Source organism: Podarcis erhardii, assembly GCF_964252035.2.
Source record: "Podarcis erhardii genome assembly, chromosome: 3".
Classification (NCBI taxonomy): domain Eukaryota; kingdom Metazoa; phylum Chordata; class Lepidosauria; order Squamata; family Lacertidae; genus Podarcis; species Podarcis erhardii.
In genome coordinates, this window is record NC_138507.1 from 84,693,473 (window position 1) to 84,713,470 (window position 19,998).

The window sequence follows — 19,998 nt, forward strand, 5'->3', positions numbered from 1 at the left end:
TCTAATCCTGGGAAAGATCTAGCAATCCCACAGGAGAGATCACTTTCATATTGTTTAATGACAGTGATGGTAACCTCTGACCTTGATGAAAGACAGTGCTTCTGACCTTCCGTTTGTTAAATAATACCAGCCACTTACTTTCTGATTTTTATCAGTGTTTGGTAATTGGGGGTCAGGACAAAGCCAGCAGAGAACACTTACCACCGAGCTTTATTGAACGTAGAAGAATTTGTATTAAGCAACAGATTTTGTTGTTTTTTGAAAAAAGAAAGCTCAGCCACGATGGGTGGGAAGTGGAGACTGAGTAGCTTGTAAAATCAGTTATGGAATAATGAGCTTTCAACTCTGACATCTGCTTTGAATCCGGTTTGTGCTCAACAGTGGAAAATTCATTAACACCTGAGATTGATTAGTTGACCTTGCTCATATAATCTGGGGTCCTAGGCCAGTTCAAACTGGATAGGTGTTCATGCAATAAAATTTACAGTCACCATTTATTCTAACTGGCACCCTCAGAGGCTGACACACCAAAGGTTCTGTGGCAAGACAGAGGGCTTAGGAAAGCAACACATGGCTGAGTTTTACAAAGCCATTTCCTGGGGTGAGTCTCTTGGATAAACTTCAACATGAACCCTGCACTGCTCATGCCTCTCTTTGTAGCTTCATTTCACTGGCCCTCGAGATCCCTTCCAGCTCTGTGCCTCTGTGTCTTCTCTGTGTGCTTTTGTAGAATTCAGCTACATGGAAATAAAGGTCTGCAAACCTTTTCAATGAAATCAGAATAGTAAAGCTAATAAATACAAATACTATTAAATATTTTTTTTTTAAATAAAGGAAGTCTGGTCCGACTGCATTGGCTTTCAACCAGTTTCTGGGCCCAATTCAAGGTACTGGATTTGACCGATAAAACATTAAAACAGCCCAGGACCACAACCCCTCAAGGACCACCTCTCCCCATATGAACCAACTCAGACCCTCTGCTCATCATGTGAGGCCCTTCTTCCTGTGCCCTCACCACAAGAGGGTTGGAGGGTGGCAACATTAGAATGGGTCTTTTTTACAGTAGCTCCCTACTTGTAGAATGCTCTCCCTAAGGAGACTTGCCTGGTGTCATCATTATATATCTTTAGACACTAGGCAAAAGCTTTCCTCTATAACCAGGTCTTTGGTCTTTAACTATCTGTGGTCTTTTAGAAGTACAGTAGGTGAGTTGTTTTTAATGTATTTCTCTTCTTGGGTTTGTCTGTTGGTAGGTTTGTTGGTTGTAAGTTGCTTTGGGTTGCCTTAGGCAAGATAAAGCAACTAATTTAATAAATACAGTGGTAACTCGGGTTACAGACGCTTCAGGTTACAGACTCTACTAACCCAGAAATAGTACCTCGGGTTAAGAACTTTGCTTCAGGATGAGAACAGAAATCGCATGGCAGCAGTGCAGTGGCAGCAGGAGGCCCCATTAGCTAAAGTGGTGTCTCAGGTTAAGAACAGTTTCAGGTTAAGAACGGACCTCCAGAACGAATTAAGTTCTTAACCTGAGGTACCACTGTAATAAAGAAAATAAAATAATAAAAATAATAATTAGGTAAGCAACAGCTGTAGTGTGGTGTAGTGGTTAAAGTGTCAAGACTAAGATTTGGGATACTAGGGCTCACTTGGCCATGAAGCTCACTAGGTGACCATGGGTGAGCCACTGACTCTCAACCTAACCTCAAAAGGTTGTTGTGGGGATTATATGAGGAGGGAGAAAACCATGTATGCCACCTTGAGCTAACTGGAGAAAAGGTAGGATATGAATAAAACAAATAACCATTTTAAACAATGTGCATTTAGCTATTAAGTTACACATATTTTGCATAGCCATACAAAACAGAGTTCTGTCGTATCACCATTTATTCAAATACAGTATTTCAGTTTGTTTGTACAGAATAAGTAAATTGTCATTTTTCCAAAAAGGGGGAGGGGAATCAATTACTGATCCATTAATCCCCCTCCATGGAAAACCTCGTACATTTCCTATGTTCCCCAAAGTGAAGAACATTTGTTTCAGTTACAGATAGGTAGCCGTGTTGGTCTGCCATAGTCAAAACAAAAAATTCCTTCCAGTAGCACCTTAAAGACCAACTAAGTTAGTTCTAGGTATGAGCTTTCGTGTCCATGCACACTTCTTCAGATACACTGTGTATCTGAAGAAGTGTGCATGCACACGAAAGCTCATACCTAGAACTAACTTAGTTGGTCTTTAAGGTGCTACTGGAAGGAATTTTTTGTTTTGAACATTTGTTTGTTCCCCACTGCAACCCTTGCCAGTGAAAAAGACAATCCAAATGCATCATATTTGTTCAGAAGTTCCATGCAGGGCTTCCTCTGGAGCAAGTGTGCATGGGACGGTGCTTCTTCACCGTTATTATTCTGGGTGCCCTAGATATTGTCGTTGCTTTTTAACCAGGCAGCAATTCCTCAAGCAAAGCTTTCTGGCAACCCGGCGTCGCCGCGGCGAGATCGGAAAAGCTGCGCCTGTTGAACTTTTGTCTGCCGCGCCACTGTTTAAAGGGGAGGACGCCAAGTCGAAGGGGGGAAGCGTAGCAACAGCTCCAGCTTTCACTGCAGGCCCCGTTTCTAGGGCATTCGGCTCGCTGACTATGAAAGGTTTTTGGCCGGCTGGGAGGGGGGCGGGGCGTGGCAAGATGAGAAGCTGCCTTCGAACGCCGAGAGGGGGCCGAGGCCGACCTCTGACCTCACGTCCAGCGCGGCGCCTTGGAGACGGTTGCCCGGCAACGGGACGCAAGCGTCGGGGCCTGTGCTCTCTGGTCCCCACTGCCACCCAAGCCCGGCGGCCATGGATGCTGAGACGCTGCCCTACGCGCTGGACCTGGTGGCGGGCAGCGGCGTGTGCCTGAGCCCGGAGAAGCGAGCGGCCCTGCGGAACTCGCTGCTGCTGGTGCGCCGGGACTACCGCTTCGAGCAAGTCCGCCTGTGGGGCCGCATCCAGGGCACCCGAGGAGCCTACTACATCGCCGAGGGCGTGGGGCCCGACAGGGCGGGGGCCAGAAGCCGCCTCTACAGGTGGGCAGCTGGGCTGGCAGAAGATGTAGGGCAGGTGAAATAGCGGGGGGAGACATGGCTCCAGCAGGTTGGCCGTCCCTGCCTCCACTTTACTCCTGTGCCTTTAATAGCTGCTTCCCAGGTAGAGGTTTGCACAGGTGCGATGTTTTCTGAGAAGGGTGGCGAGATGCCCTCAAAGTGTCAGCTGCAGTGGCGTAGTGTGCGGGGTGCAGGGGGGGGGCGGCCGCACCAGGCGCAACATCTGGGGGGGGGCGCTCGCTCGCACTCTGCCCTTGCCTGGCTCACTCACTCAGAGTGAGAGTTAGGGGGCGCAAATTACTTCCCTTGCCCCGGGTGCTGACAACCCACGCTACGCCACTGGTCAGCTGTCAGACTTTTCAGCAGGCCAAGCTTTTCCCAGCAGCGCAGCACCGCCCTAGAAACCCTAATCTCCCAGTCATTGGTTCAAACCCCACAATGGGTGAAAGATTCCCCACATTGCAAGAGGTTGGACTAGATGATCCTCGTGGTCCTACTCTACAATTCTGTGATTCTAATGGTGAGCCTTAGTTAATCACAGCTACGTTTTAAAACCCAGTCAAAACATTAAGTTCAAATCAGTGGTTGCAAGGGGGCAGTAATGTCTAGAAGCAACATCCTCCTGATGCCTTATTAAAAAATGTGTGGGAGAGAGGGAGTGAGGTTAAATTTAAATGGCAACATAGGCAGAGAGGGCAAGTTAAACTTTAAATGAAAGTTAACACTTGTGGAGCACTTCTGAGTGTTCAGAGCACTTTGCAGGCATTATCTATTATCTCCATATTGCAGACAGGGCGACTGAGGCTGAAAGAGTAGACTTGCCTAAGGCCATCTAATGAGTTAATGGCATAGGCAAGAGGTGGCCCATGAACTTCACAGCGCAGTCCCTTAACAGTACATTCCTATTTAGAAACTAGTCTCATTGAGTTCAGTGTGTTATACTTCCAGGTATGTTTGTACTGGATTGTAGTCTTAGTCACTATTTAAAGCCATTTTCTTACTGGCAGGGGCCACTTTGGGGCATGGAGCCACAACACGAGGAAGCTGTTGTTGTTGTTTTTTGTTTTTTTAAAAAAGCTTTATTTTGCAAGGCAAGGGGCATATTCAGGGAGAGGTTCATCTTCTGTCTCTTGCGTGTTCCTGATTTATATAGCACCCTAGCTTGGTAGGAATTCTGACCTGATCCTTTATGAGTTTGCTACTATCTGTTTTAGTTTGGCCCTCAGATTTAGAAGCCATTCTGCCTTTCCTCCTACCTAACTATCTCAAGTGGCTTTCCCACTCCTCCTTCACACGTTGTGGTGCCATGAGGGGGCAGTTGGTTTTTATCTCTGCTTGCCACCTGTTCTCTTGCTTGTTTCTGTGAGATCTTTTAGTAGACCTCCAAATGTCTGAAAACATGAGCTTTTTTGCCAATAAAAATATGCTTTACCCTTTTATTATGTATGTGTGAATGACAGCTTGAATTGTGTTGAATGGAGCCTTCTGCCACCTCCTAATGAGGAATTTACTGCACTGACTTCAGTGCTAAAGGGACGTTTCCAAGGGGACCCATCCTATGAATATGAACACTATGAGAAGAAAGAAGAAGGTGAGAGACCATATGAAGAGGAAGCAACAGTGAGTACATTGCAGCACCCCTGGGATCCCGTCACCTAATGCTCACAAGATATTTTTTCACAATTTGCACTTGTGCTTTTTTGAAGTAAATCATTTTTCCTAGTTTTCTAGGAATGCAGAGCAATATGATATAATTATGACATAGGACTACTAACATTTTTGTGTTGCTTCATTTTTGTTTTGCTAGTGTAGGAATTTAATATTTGGATTTTTTTTAATTAGGTACCACAGATTTTAACTGGAATTTCTTATAAACCTTTCTTATCCATTTAACATATCTGTTCCTTGGAGCTCACTGGGCTTGGTGCAGGCAAAATACTAAGTTAAAAGGCTTAACAGAAGCTTTTTATAAACATACACACAAACACACCTGCACTCAGTTTCATACAGATATCACACAGGCATATAAAGAAAAGATAAAACAGCATCTGTCTTAAGCCCCAATGCCATGTGATGAAAATAAATGTATTGGCGTACGTTTCTCCTATGAGGGATGAAGGCAATATATATATTAAGTTTGTAGGTGCATGATTCTGTTCCAGTTCTCATTCTAGTATGTAAAACTAAGGTGGCTTTTCTTAATGTTTGCTTTTTTCTAAAGAATTTGATCAAGGAAGAAGTTCGTCTTGTATCTGCAATAGATCAGATAGATAAAGCAGTGGGTATTGTTCCACGGGGTGCCTATATAAAGTCACCACTGGGACCTGTGCATGAAAACAGAAACTTTGAAGGTAAGTCATAACTGTGTCTTTGAACGCAAAAGTCGCCACAAACAGTTATTTCTTCCATGTTTGACTTGGTGGCAAGGGTCTCTGCTGCTACAGTGAGCTGTGGGGAAATAAGGGATGCACACATCGGCATAAATTAAAACAATAGAAATACTTAACTAACTGACCAATCACTTCGGTTCTGCCCTCCCTAACCAAGTCCTGCCTCCGCCCCCAAATCCTGGCTATGCCCATGGATGTACAACTAGAACTATTTGTTCCTTTTTGGGGCAACAACAGCACTAAAGTAGGAAAAACCATATTTCAGTTCATTTGTTGCACTCATGCTCTTTAGTCTTGCTAGTCATGCGAGGAAATGTTACTATGCATGACAGTGTAAAGCATCCTGTCCCTCATGTGGAGGACCTTAATTATAGTAGATGTATGACAAGCCTTGTAGGCAACATAGGCCTATCTGGAATGACTTTGATTTTGGAGCTACCTATCTCATGATCCTGTAGCGCTTTTGGTTATGGTGCTGGTTTGAATAATGCTTTCTTTGATTTCTGGGCTCAGTTTAGATTGCAGCAGCTACCTATATATTTCCCTTGGTTCAAAGTGGGCTGCATAAAAGTAACTGATTTTCCATGGTACTGCAAGACTACCTATTTCTAGAGGTCTCTGTCTACTTCTGTGGGTTCATTTAGTGTCATCAGCACATAGATGCTTCATAAGTCTATTAGATAGTGAGCTTGTAGTAAATTGAAAGATGGCAAAGTTCTTATTAACCCAACAGGTCTGTCTTTGGTGGAGGCTAAAAAATTAAGCTCCTATTTCCATTTCACTGAGCCTGTAAATTTGAAGAACAAAACACTCCTGGAGAAAGCTGACCTGGACCCTGCCATTGACTTCCTGGATTCACTTGAACATGATATTCCTAAAGGTAGGGAAGATGTGACATTCCAAATGCAAAATGAAAATAGTGTTGTGAAGCTTTCATATCCACTTAAGAAGTGCTATCTGCTTTTTCATTGTGTAATAATAACGATAAGCATTTATATGGAGCTTTTTAGTGCTTAGAGAACTCTTGTTTCAACCCACTACAGGTTTGTAGGTCTACAATTTCCATATTGTAGACTGCGGGAAGGACTCTGAGCATGATGGCAGTTTCCCTAAGGCCATGTAGCTTTTTCATGTCTAAGCTGAGCTCACAGTTTCCACTCTTGTTGGTGTGTGTGCATAAAAAAAAGATCTATGGCATTCCTTTCAATACAGTAATTTTCAAAGTGGAGAACAATCTAAATAGTGCAATAAAGCACACACACACACAAAAGCATGAACCCCATAAGCAGAGCTGCTAAACCGAAATAAAATCAGATTAGGCACACTAAATAGCAAAGGCTGCCCCAAAACTAACATGCCACATTATTTCTCATAACAAAACATGATACATATAATTTGTGCATGGTCTGGTTCTTCAGATATACCAACCTTTCCAGTGGCAGGATAAAACACATAAAAACAAAACGAGCTGTTGCATCCTTTCACTGGGTAGCTTTGTCTGGGTCTTGTGTCAGCACCCTGTTCTGCTTGAACTTTCTGTGTTTTCTCTTCATTAAAAGGGGCTTGCAGCAGCCAGTGTCCTGGTGGGCGAGATAAGGCTACTTAGAGATAGGAACATTTTTATGTGGTTTGAAGTATTTTGCAAGACCATTTCCACCCAATATTGCCTCTTATCTAAATGGGGTCTTGTTAACTCTAACCTTGTATCCTGGGCAGTCTAAGTTCAAACTTTTCTTTGATAAATCTCTTACCTTGGCAGGAGAAAATGTAACAGTTTAGGAAATGGAGGAATACACTCATTATTAAATGTGAATATCTTAGCCCCTAAGTGCAATGAAAACAATTAATGTAGCTCTTACTGTTTTCTAATTTATGCTGTTTTAGAGCTCCCTCCTTAAAATACTTTTTGCTTCCATATAAACATAACAAAACTACCAGAACTGAATGCAGATTGCTCTTTTGTACATATATGACCCTTTATTATCTGCAAATTGAACATGTCAGCCCTTCTGAAGTTTCCTAACCCCTCATCAACACAAACCTTATTACCTCTCCCACTTTCACACATTTCTTTTGCTTCCTATATGCTGTTCTTGAGTTCTCATCCTCTTAATCTCTTCTCCAGAGCCCATTCCACACTGCTCAGTATGTTGAATTAAACTATTCCATGTTGTGTATCCAATGCATCTCCTTCACCTCTAGCTACTCATTAAATACTTCCAACAGAGTTTGTCTAGAAAAGGGTGTTTTAGAGGCTGTGGTGCTCAGGCTAGAATTTGGTTTGTAGCTTAGGACCTTTTTTATCATGAATTTTTATATCTTTCACATAAAAATCTTTGCTGATTTTGTTACTGTAGTTAGGGCTAACGGTGTTTGTGCTCAGCCATTATTTCAAACAAGAAGTCAAAAGGGAACAACAAAAATTACATGAGTTAGCTTTTGTATTTAATGCCCCCCCCCCTTTATGGCCAGTATTAGTGAACTTCTCACAACCAATTTGCTTTTCAAAGTCATTAATCTGTTACCTTTACTTCATGAGCAGAGTAGCATGTGGCATGGCTCCTTCCTATCAGTAGGGTGGCCATTTGTCCTACTTTACAGAGTGTAGTCCTCTGTTTGTAGGGCTGTAAAGTACAAGTCCTGCATAAAGATAAAGAGCTTTAAGAGGAGACAGCAGGGTCTTTGAAGTTGCTCATCTGCATTCAGTAGACTGAGCATGCAGACAGGTTACCTGGTCACAGTCATGCTCTCTGGTGAGAGGTCTTGTATTTCTGTTTCTAAATCTGCATCATACTTTTAAATTGCTATATGCAAATCTATGGTGCCACCTTTATTTTGGCAATGCATAAGTGGCTATTGTACTTCTCTAACTCTGTGGTTCCATGACATGGGGAACCAACATGGAAGCTGCAAAGTAAGGGCTTCTACACTCAATATTTTATATAAATAGCAATGTTTGAGAATGGTGAATGAGCTTCCTATTCCAGTGCCAGAAAGTAGCAATAGCACTTGAAGCAGCTTGGCTTGTCAGTAAATGCTATAAATTTGATATGGCTTCCAAGCGGTTCCTATCAAAAAATGTTTGGGAATTGCTGAATTTGATGAAGAATTGTACAGAATTTGAGAATGGGAAGCTGGAGTGAGAGAGGGAGAATATTTGTGCTGTGATCTGCATGACTGCATTCAGAACAGCAGGTATTCATCCTGCTAAATACAGAGTTTTATAAATTTGTAACACAAGGTGGCATCCAAATACAGAAATGTCTGAATAAATTCCACATAAATGCATGAAAATATCCCCCCAATATCACAATTCTGCTCATGCTCACTCTACAGAAGTGAAAGTATAGGTATGACATTAGATTAGAAGCAGCTGCAAAAGAGAGGACTTTGAAGCAAGTGACAATGGTATAGGCACTCATATGTCTGTGAAAATGTGTAAGGCATGCCTCACAATACACTGGTACCTCTGGATGTGAACGGGATCCGTTCTGGAGCCCTGTTCACATCCAGAAGCAAACACATCCAGAGGCGTCTGCGGGTCGCGATTCGCCGCTTCCGTGCATGTGTGTGATGTCATTTTGACCGTCTGTGCATGCACAAGCGACGAAACCCGGAAGTAACACGCTCCATTACTTCTCGGTCGCCGCAGCGCGCAACCGGAAAATACTTATCCTGAAGCTACTTCACCCCGAGGTATGACTGTAGAGCTATGAACTCTGAAATATTAGAAGAGGTTTTAACAAACAGGTTTGCTATAAATCTTATTATTTTTCAGATACAGCAGATCACTTCATCTGAGCCTAAGCAGTTGCTCTAGTTTTGTGTGGTATACCATATTTTTCGCTCCATCAGATGCACTTTTTTCTTCCTAAAAAGTAAGGGAAATGTCTGTGTGTCTTATGGAGTGAATGTGTGGTCCCTGGAGCCGAATCGCCCGAGTGTGGCACACGCCGTTGCCCTGCGTTCCCCAGTTGCTGGCAGCCTCCCCTTTCTCCTGAAACCCCGAAAAGGTTTGGGAGTGGTGGGCAGGCTGTGCACCATTGCCTTGTGCTCCCAGGCCGCTCTCTTTGTCTGATTCTAGAACCGAGATCTGATTTTAATCTTGAGCTCTCAATCTTTCATTTATAGAAATTATGTTGAGTTGTGTGATTCTTGAATTGGCCCCTAACTGGGCCTCACCTAACTGGTGCTCATTGTGTCTGATTACCAGGAGTTACTATTAGGTCTTATTATACTATATTATACTTCCCCCACTGCTTCTGAGAACTATCTGTATCAGAATTATCCAACACTTGTTTCCTTTGTAGGGTTGAACTTTATCGGTACAGCATTTAATGGGGCTTTAGTATTGGGCGATGGGGCCTCTTTGTGCAAGTGCTTGGAGAAAATCCTCCAGGTTTTATGTTAGTGCTTTAATAGATGCAAAAGCCCCAGGTGCTGGGAGGATTGAAGCTAAGAGACATGAACCTGTTTTATATCCAGGCATTAGCACAACTAATTTATTCCCTTTCACAGTCCCCCTGCTCCCCCTGAAGTGATTAATCCCCTATCAAGCTCTGTCTCCAGCTATTCAAGAAGCCTGAGTCTGTAGGGTTTTTGGGTTTTTTTTTTAACAGCCCCTCGCCAGCAAGCAGACTGTAAGGCAGCCTGTTATCGGTGTGTGGTGGAGGTGGTTTGAAGACAAATGGCTGCCTATCTCCCAAGTGGCCTTGCAAAACCCAACAAAGTGCTATGCTGTGCTGGCCACCTACTTTCCCCCAGCCTCCTCTCCCTGCTAACGTTTCACAGATGTGACCTGAGCCCTCCTCTTTCATAGCTTAACACTAAGCAGCACCTCCACAGCCTTGTGAAAACTCTGAGCCCGAGAGCACTTTACCTCGCAGCCTGCCAAGAGCCACATGGGGACAAGACCTTTCAAGCTGCTTTTCTGAAATCCAAACTAAGAAGTTTATAATGGATGAGGGGGAAGTAATGGTGTCGGAGAGAAAATGGTGTTACAAAGAAGGCACAGAGAGAGGGGGGAAGTCTGGTGGTGCTTCTCTAGTCTGTTCTTCAGTGGGGAAGGGCAGCTTTGAGAACTTGCGGGTTCAAAAGATAACAGCAGTGCAGCCTTTGGAGCTTATGCAACATGGTAGAACAGGCATAGGCAACATTCGGCCCCCCAGATGTTTTGGCCTACAACTCCCATGATCCCTAGCTAACAGGACCAGTGGTCAGAGGTCATGGGAATTGTAGTCCAAAATTGTAGTCCGAAGGTTGCCCATGTCTGTGGTAGAACAATCCAGGAAGCAGCCATGCAGTGAAATGAGTTGCTGGAGTATATGCTTAACCTTCTGGAGGATAAATGACTCCCCAGACTGTGTGGATAAATTGATCTGGTCAAATGGCCAAGTTAGCAGGTAATTTGCTTGTGCGTTAATACTATTTTAGCATTGGGCTGCTGTACCAGTCACCTTCCAGTAGGAGACACTGTGGGGTCAGCCTCAGTAGGAAGAACAGAAACCCTAATCAAGTAATGTGAGAAAAGTTTGGACTCTTTAGTGAAATGAAGACAGAGAAACCAGACTGTGTGTGGTATATGCTGACCTCTTGAACTGTGGATATGGAGAGGAGACTATCAGCCCTGCTAGAGTTCACACAACTTTCAGGAGACTATATTGCTTTCCCTTAGTACCAGCATCTTATGTGTGTTCAGCTCAGGGTCTCCCATGATTTTCCCTATCAAAGGCCACACACTAGGCCTGTTCGTGCCAAGAATGTGTGTCTGTATTGACACTTTTGGAGTCTGATGTTGCTACTCCTACACTGATCATAGGGTGTTCCCTCAAGGTGTGACCTTTTCTTTGGAACTGATCCTTATGAGACAATTGTAACATGAACAAGAGCCAGTTAGAATTGCTGCTTTTGACTTTCTGACCACCCACAATTTGCCCAAATTATTGGAACTATGCCTATATCTCTTAAGCTTTGCTTCTGTATGTAATAAACTGTCATACTGGGTTTTTGGGTTCAAACTGTCAAGTACTTCAGGGGTCTGGTGTATCAAGAAATCTTGGCCACTCGTTGTGAAGGAGACTGTTCATTGTTTCTGAGGTGGTTTTACTGTCCGAGAGTGTCATTCCAGGGCATGCAATTATAGGCTTTTAATTTTACTTTTTGAAAGGGAGAAAAATATTTTTTCCCTTCAATATGTGACTTAGTTCCTGCTTCATATCTTTTCTTTCAGTTTTGTTATAGGGCTCTTGATTCTGCGTTAATAGCTGCTGAAGCCTTGAGACAGAACCAGGTTATATTTAATACATAAATCAGATATGGTCTAAATCTTGTTCTAGGGACTGATGAGCCTTAATGAAAGTAAAACCCTACCGCAAGAGGCCATTTTTAGGAAACCAGAAGAAAATTCAGTATAGTCAGACTTCGTAAAGCTCTATCTGCAACTATCTGGTGGAGGTTGCTTTGGGAAAGGAGACATATCCCATCTTCCCTTTGTAAATGAGGAGAGGAAAGGTAAATGTATAGGTCTTCTTTATGAATGAATTGTATGCAAAAACAACTTCAAAGCATGACAGTGAAATTTTCATGTAAGCTGAGAAATAAGGATATAAAGCCTCCATGTTTTCATAGCTAATCCTTTTTAAAGTTGACATTAGGGATTCACTGTTTCATAGCTCCCAGCTAGCTACCTGTGTGCTCCATTTAGTAGTGGATGGTCTGAATATTTCTGAATACCCACTGATTGACTTTTAGAAAGTAGTTTCTCCTTGGCTGTTCTTAATATTTGTGATGAAGAACTCTTATAGTTGAGCCAGATGTTGTGATCTCAGTGATGGTCATCCTCAGAACTGCCAGTGCTCTTCTTGCATGCTGAAGAACTTTTTTTTAATTACCTGACCTGATGCAGAGTCTGCCAGTCTGAACCCTGCACAATTTGTGCAAATGTTGGAAGAATTTTTCATTGTCACTGTCAGAGCATGATGCCTATCCCAGAATTAAATTGTTATCCTACCATGTGTCCCAATGCATGCCATGGTCAGTACAGGATATAGTGGTTTTGAATCCAAATACAGATGTTATCAAGTTGCATTATTTAAAACTGCAGCAGCAAAAATAAGTGCAGACAATAAACTGCCAGTGGATTGTAAAAGAGATTCACTAATTTGAACAACTAAGTAAGAGAAGCCTTTGGAGGCTGTCATGAGGGTTTTTTATTTGTTATTTTTGTCTTGCTTTGTATGCTATTTATGAATTGGTAGCTTAATTTGCACATTGTATGTCTGTTTCAGACATGCCCCTCTTATTTGTACTGTATGCAATGACCTATGGCAACAAGCAAACATTTATTGTACCAAGAGAACATGTGTGCCTTAGTCTTTGAGGTCAGCATGAAAATTTCAGTTTATATCTAGCATATTTGCAAGTTGTTTTGGCATTGTATTCAGCAACGTATTATTCTATTGCAATAGTACCTGACAGAGATCACTGTTACTAGATTGGAAAGCTGAGATGAGAGATAAGAGATGAGTACATGGAGAACAGTAATGCAAAAGAGAGCTTCAGTGTGACTCCTTGGGTAATTTTTAGATATAGACATGGAAGACCTTGTTTCAAATCAAAGTTCAGCCATGGACTCATGCATCAGTTTCTATCCACAAAGTAGGAAAAATAATAATCTACTTAACAGGATGAAAGTAAATGCTTTGAAGTAAGTCATTCTATACATCTGAAATGAATAATAAAAATTAATCATGTACTCTGGCATGATGTAAAGGAAATAAAAGAAGCAGCCATCTTATGAGCACAGGTCTATGCTTTCTGGACGGGGCTGCCATACTACCACCCTGCCCCTCCTTTTTTATTTCTGATGGTGAGAAAGGAGAGGTTGGGGTCAAGTTTATGTACATGATACAAACCGGATAAGCTGTAATGAAATTCCCATCAAAAGCCTACCCACATTGACCTAGGGCATGTCTTTCCCCTTGTTGTGGGAAAAGGTTCTCAATCCACATCCTTCTCCCTGCTGTGTGTGTTGAATTATTAGTTGGAGGACTAATTGCCCTTGTTCAGGTTTGCCTCCTGCCCCAGCTTTTTTGGAGTGTGGCCAATTAAGGTGCTTCTGCCCCAGCACTCTTGTCACATTTCATCTCATTTCAGTTTTGATCCCTGTAGTTCTGGAACTAATCTTTATGTTTCCCATACATGTGCACTTCCTCCTACCAGAATTGCTGTTTTTGTTTTTTAAAAAAATATTCCTTTCTTAATAAATACTGAATTTGTACAATTCTATCCATACTCATCTCAACAAAATCTATCATATGTCTGATTCACATGTAATGGGAAACCATGGTTTCTTATAACTCCCATGAGCTGCAGCAAGCCTTGAGCTGTGTGCTCCCTTCTCCTCTTGCATGCCAGAAGGGGACAGAAGTTGCAACTTCTAATTTTAAACTAACTAGTTTTCTGCAGTGTCCATATGATGCTTTGTGAATAGTATCACCTAGATATAATAGAGGTGTCACTGTTTTTGTTTCCCTAATGCGGCCTTTTGGAACAGGCAACTTTTACCAGCATTGAAAACTGCTTCTTCCCATCTGCACCCCTGTTCTTTGAAATACATCCAAAACAGGAGTGTTATGGAAGAGTAGATTTGAAGTGGATCAGCTCTGTTGTTTTAAGGGCCTCTCATTTTACAGTTAGTAGATCAAGCGTCTCCACTGCCTGCATATCACAGAGGGCCCAGGTCAGAGCCCAGACAGACACGGGGGATGAGAGTGGATACAGTGGCAGGCTGGAGAGAAAGCAGAAGCCGAGGGGAGGGAGGTTGATGTTTAAAACACAGGCACTAGGGTCCTGGCAGTTGACAGAGGGCCATCTAGGAGTCAGTGGCTGGTTGAGCAGACAAGCTTTCGGAGCAGTGTCTTGTTTGGAAAATGGTTAAGCTCCTCCTCAGCATTCCCACCCGTATTTGGCAGGGTGAAGGTTGCAGCCTGCTCCAGAGGGGGAATGGGAAGCTCCAGATCTTCATCCAAAGGATATTTTTCCCAGGCTCTTTCCTCCCACACAGACCTGACAGGCAATTTTTTTCAGTCCAGACAGTATTTGGCTTAAGCTAGTTCTGGCGGGTGCAGCTTAAAAAGCAAATTACGGGGTTTATAGTTATTTGAAAAAATAACACAGTAACTGTGCAAAGCTTTTCTCATGAACGTGCCATATGCCGGATCTCTGATCCTTAGTGAATGTCATCTTCACTGCTGCTGAAATACTGTTGGAGCCACACCTCCTTGTTCACTGCCTCAGCTGGTGTCTTGTGCTTGCTGCTACGTGCTGAGCTCTGCCCACCAAAGTTTCTGACTGGGATATTGACAACAGAGGCAAGAAAAGTATCTCCTTCAACCATAGATAACATTTATGTGCTTATTTAAAATATAAGTTGTGCGGCTACAGGAAATAAAGGAAGCATTAATTTTGGTCATAATCCAGCTAAATTGTGATTAAGTCTTTTTGAAAGTTGCAACTCACTCGTTCCTTTGGTTTCATTGGAAATGCAGTACAATCTTACAAATGTTTATTTGGAAGTAAGCCCCACTGTGTTCAGTGAGGCTTCCTCCTGATTAAGCCCAATCCTAAACATAAAGGTAAAAGGTAAAGGTACCCCTGCCTGTACGGGCCAGTCGTGTCAGACTCTAGGGTTGTGCGCCCATCTCACTTAAGAGGCCGGGGGCCAGCGCTGTCCGGAGACACTTCCGGATCACGTGGCCAGCGTGATGAAGCTGCTCTGGCAAGCCAGCACCAGCGCAGCACACGGAAACCCCATTTACCTTCCCACTATAAAGCGGTACCTATTTATCTACTTGCACTTAAGAGTGCTTTTGAACTGCTAGGTGGGCAGGAGCTGGGACCGAAAGACGGGAGCTCACCCCGCTGCGGGGATTCGAACCGCCGACCATGCGATCGGCAAGCCCTAGGTGCTGAGGTTTTACCCACAGCACCACCTGCGTCCCAATCCTAAACATACTAGGGAGTAAACCTCACTGAATGCAGTGGAGCTTAATCCTGCAAAAACATGCATAGCATTATGCTCTCAGTCATGCTTATTTTTTTTTGTTAACTCATTATGAGAACAAGATACATTATGTAGCATTAGTTGACAATTCTGTTACATCCTAGGGTATGAGTTTCTATTGTACATAACACCATAAAAGCTACTTGAGATTCTACTGTATGTAATGGAACATAATTTTGAATCTGAATTTAATACTTCGTTTTCTTATAGGATAATTTATGTCCTGCACCTTCTGCCCTAAAAAAGGCCATCAGATAGATCTCCCACTTATTCTGTTAGAACAGCCATGCTACTAAACCCCTAGTCATTTACTGTACTACGCTGCACGGTTGTTTTTTACCTGCTTGCCTGCTTTTTTTTACTAAAGTCCTCTTGTGAATAAAAAGCAAGTAAAAAATAGTAACAATTAGCAGGCTAGAGGAAGCATAGCAGCTACTATACTTCCTCCTCTACTCCCCATTGGTCTGTCCATCTTCTCCCCTGCTCCATTACTAGAGATCCTCATAGGAAAGGGCTCCTTTTTCTTTTGCACAGGAAAGGGCAATTGGAGCCAGCTCCAGCTTCTGTTTCCATTTGCTGGAGCATATCTTGGCCTCAAACAGCAGGCACAGACAGAGCTGGCTCAATGATCCTTGTGCAGAAGCTGACCGGACTGGCGAAGCAGGGCCCCTGCTTCATCAGCCTGATCACTTGCCTTGAAAAAATCCATGCATTTGCCTCTGTGAAATTCCTGGGCGCCAATGGTGATCGGATGAATGGTTAATACAATTCTGTATTAAAAACAATAATCCTGCCTTGCAAAATTACAAACAGACAAGAACGCAAAAAATGATTGTCTTCCAGGAGTTGAATTGAATTGAGGCATTTAGTGTTTTTAGCACCCCAACTTTGTGTTTTGCTATGTAATTTTGTGTAACAAAATAGGTAAGAGGTTCCGTGAATAAATTGCACCTTAATTCACAGCCTGATCTCTTCATGGAAGAAATTTTATAGAATTGAGAACGTAGCACAAATGTTCCCAATTTTGCCTCCGTCTCAGTTGTGTGAAGCAATGTGTTGATTAAAACTAAAATGGTGGTGTGCGCAGAGAGTGACTCATTTGGAATAGTCTGAGTCTCAATTCGGCTGCTCAAAACAGGAGAAATGGGACATTGTGGTAGGTCTGAAGTTTGATTGGCAGGTAACAAGGGGGAAAGCTGTGCTCTTTTACGCAGTCCTCTTGTTGGAAAGGCAGCTGCTTTGTGCAACAGCTGCAATTTCTGAATGGCCTTTAATGGCAGTCCCAAAGAGGATGTCCCAAGGAAAGTGTGTCAAGGAAATCAATATAGGAAAATATGGCTTGCTGGCTGGGGTTGTGCTGGAGAAGATGCATGAAATTGGCCTTCAGAAAAGAAAGGAGAGCACCCCTGCCCACTGCTGCTCTTCCAAGTGTCTCTGATATTTATCCTAAAGCTAAGTTGGGATAATGTATGTAGCTAACACACCTTTCAGTCTTCTTGCTTCCTGAACATTTCTTTTGCTATATGAACTACATGTAGCATCAAGCATTTGCCAAAGCTGACAAGCAGCTTTTCTGAATTAGCTCTGTCATCAAGTGAGGATTATCATCTATGAGCCTTTTTCCTTTCATTGCAGTATTTTGATGGTTTTAGGTTACTGTCTCCCCCAAACATCTTCTAGCCTCATGGAACCAAATCTGCTTTAATACTCTTGCTTCTCAGGCTGTCATTTCAGGAACTGAAATACTCAGCAAGCCATTGAGCAGCTGATTATAGTAGAAAGTTCATTTTCACATTGTCTCTTAACCTTCTCAGCAGCACCAAAGCATAATTAATATTGAAGGTAATCCCTTTACTGCCCCAGTGCACACTTCCTCCAAAGGTGGAGGCAAATTAAGACTCCCAAGGAAAATTAACTCTTCTATAAACTACTTCCGAGCTGGAAGCTCTGTAAAGTTTCTCTGTCATTCACTTTCCTCTTGCTTTCTTTTCCTTAGCTTGTCCATTGGCCAAATTTCCTTCCTGATACAGGCAATCGGAAAATGTGTCCCAAAGTTGCATTTTAGCCTTAGGATAATAGTCTCTCAAGTCCCAAATCAAAACATAGTAGGTGCATTGATTTCAGTTGATCTATGCAGTGTATGACTAATGTTGGCTATTGACAATTAGGATAGCTAGCCCACATGTAGTCTTGCGTTAGGTGGAGCGCACCCCCCCCAAAAAAAACAGGATGAAGAGCTGCATGCTTAGTCACTGCCCCTAAAATGCCTCATGCAGTAGCTGCGGCTCACACTTATCAATGGAGCTGGGGGGAAATGAACAGCTATTGGCTCCCATTCCCTAAACAATTTGGTATTCTCAATCTGACTGGAGCTGCACATAGTTCTGAGTATCAGCAACTTTGCATGTAGAAACTTTCATTTATTAATTTATTTATTTTTACTATGTTTTTATACATGCTGGAAGCTGCCCAGAGTGGCTGGGGCAACCCAGTCAGATGGGCGGGGTACAAATAAATTATTATTATTATTAAGCCAATGTGCACCTCATGCTGTCGGTGGTTGGCCCTGAAGGCTTTTGCCACTAGAAATCAAATAGGCTGTAAGGTGCAATGCTTGTCCTTTTGGAGCTTCTCTTTGGAATAAATCTGATTACTGTACACCTTCCTGATATTATGGGAAGGGCCTTAGCAGACGGTCCTGCCTTCAGTCAGACATCCCTAGGTAAGGCTGGGAAAGACTCTAGGTTGTATCCAACTAAGTCTTACTAAGAGAGAATCAGGGCAAGTCTTAGAATGAAAAGGCAGAGCACAGAATCCTAGAATTGCAAACTAAGTCATCTAGAGAGGTTACTTACCTATGCTAATATAATAGAGAAGCTGAACATCGCTCATTAGCAGACCTTGCTTATGTCTTCAGCCTCAGGACTTAATGATAAAAAGGTTATCGTATGATAACTGGATCTTACTAGCATTATTTGCTTGTTATTTTGTGGACCTGGGACCTCATGCTGCATACAAAGGTAGCAGCTACCTGAGGGGGTAAGACACAATTACATTGGTCTGTTTACTTGTGTAATTAACTGAGCCAAGAATACAGTAGTCTGTACTACAGCTAAGTCAAGCTTGTTCTAGTGCCAGTGTTCACTGAACACATATGATCCTAGTTTGGCTTATCACAGAAAAGCTGTCTTTGTCAATTAGGATGAAATCCAGCATCCTATTCTTATGCAGGGTCCTGGAGCATCCAATTTGAGAGGGGAGGCAGAGTGGTAGTACTACGAAGTTTGCTCTGGCCTGGACTCACATTCTACCATGTACCCAATACTAAACAACATGGCTACATCTACTTTGGCAACGCAGAGAAGAACCTGGACCTGCCCTTCATGCTATGAATAACAGCACAAGGCTGAAAATGGAAGAGATGCCTTGTACTGATTTTGTATTTGAAACTGGGTATGTATTTTTGCTTTAATAGATCAGCATGAAATCAGTCTAATGTGTTAGTGAGACCATATTTTAAAATATTAAGTAGATCAGCTGTGTGCTATCTAGCTTGTAAGCCAGTTGTATGTCTACTCCTTCCCTCTAAATTATGTCAGTCTCCTTAGAGTGCAGCAAGACCAGGACCACAGAAGCATTATTGTTGGTTCACTTTTGTTTTACTTTGTATTTATGTACTTAAACATTGATTTGGCAGGGATTCTTTGTTTTGGTAATACTGATTTATTCTGCATTTGTTGAATTGTTGATTTTTGTCATTTGAATTTACTAACATGTTCTGTAATTTGTATGTTTGTATTTTCAATGTTTTGATTTTTTGGGATGTTTGGTGTGAGCTGCACAGCTCATTGTGGAAAAGCAGCATATAAGTAAACTAAATCATCAGTAAACACCTTTTGATAAATTACCATATGCACTTGCCATATGTACTCATTCCCTGCAGGGCTCATATTCTGTCTCCATTACTTTACAGAGGAACTGGAAATAAGAGACCTCCTAGGATTAGGAAATCAGGAATCCTAATTGTTGGTTTGCTATCCAGGCACATGAGCTATGTAAACACAGAAAATGAAATTGTTTTGTGGTATAAAGTGTTACAGATGGTTATGCATAGTCTACAAGTCTAGTAGGACACACGAGTGATTTCTGGTTTGACTATTTGCTCTGGACTCCAACATTTCCTTTAATTATGCACACTTTCTAAACACACATCACTTTTCCAATTGCACCAACAAAATCTGGCTGTAGTACAATCATTCTTCGTGTACAGTACTTCAGAACTTGATACTTTATGGACATTATTTTTGCTTTAAGTATACATTATATTGGGCTGACTGCACATATTCACAGATTCCATAAGTTGCATGTATTTCTGAGATGTAATTGTGTGTGAAAATGAAGTTTAGAATGCACAGGTATTCTATAGAAGGTTTCACTTCAGGTAATCTGAATCCTATCTTTACAGAA

At 42.4% G+C, this 19,998-nt stretch overlaps 1 protein-coding gene across 4 annotated transcripts; it reads left to right on the forward strand.

The window, feature by feature from the left end:
* Positions 1–2,743: 2,743 nt before the first annotated feature.
* RSPH9 (radial spoke head component 9) lies at positions 2,744–19,438 on the forward strand. 4 transcript variants are annotated; one of them, XM_081856089.1, is made up of 5 exons: positions 2,744–3,060; positions 4,539–4,698; positions 5,300–5,429; positions 6,202–6,348; positions 10,355–10,440. In XM_081856089.1, the coding sequence occupies exons 1-5, from the start codon at positions 2,834–2,836 to the stop codon at positions 10,423–10,425; spliced, it is 735 nt and encodes a 244-aa protein (XP_081712215.1). In that variant the 5' UTR covers positions 2,744–2,833; the 3' UTR covers positions 10,426–10,440. The 4 variants fall into 4 exon arrangements, with proteins under 4 accessions (XP_081712215.1, XP_081712216.1, XP_081712217.1 ...); XM_081856090.1 differs by lacking the exon at positions 10,355–10,440 and adding an exon at positions 17,528–17,636 and having other exon boundaries at positions 2,745–3,060; XM_081856091.1 differs by lacking the exon at positions 10,355–10,440 and adding an exon at positions 18,733–18,870 and having other exon boundaries at positions 2,746–3,060.
* The last annotated feature ends 560 nt before the right edge of the window (positions 19,439–19,998 follow it).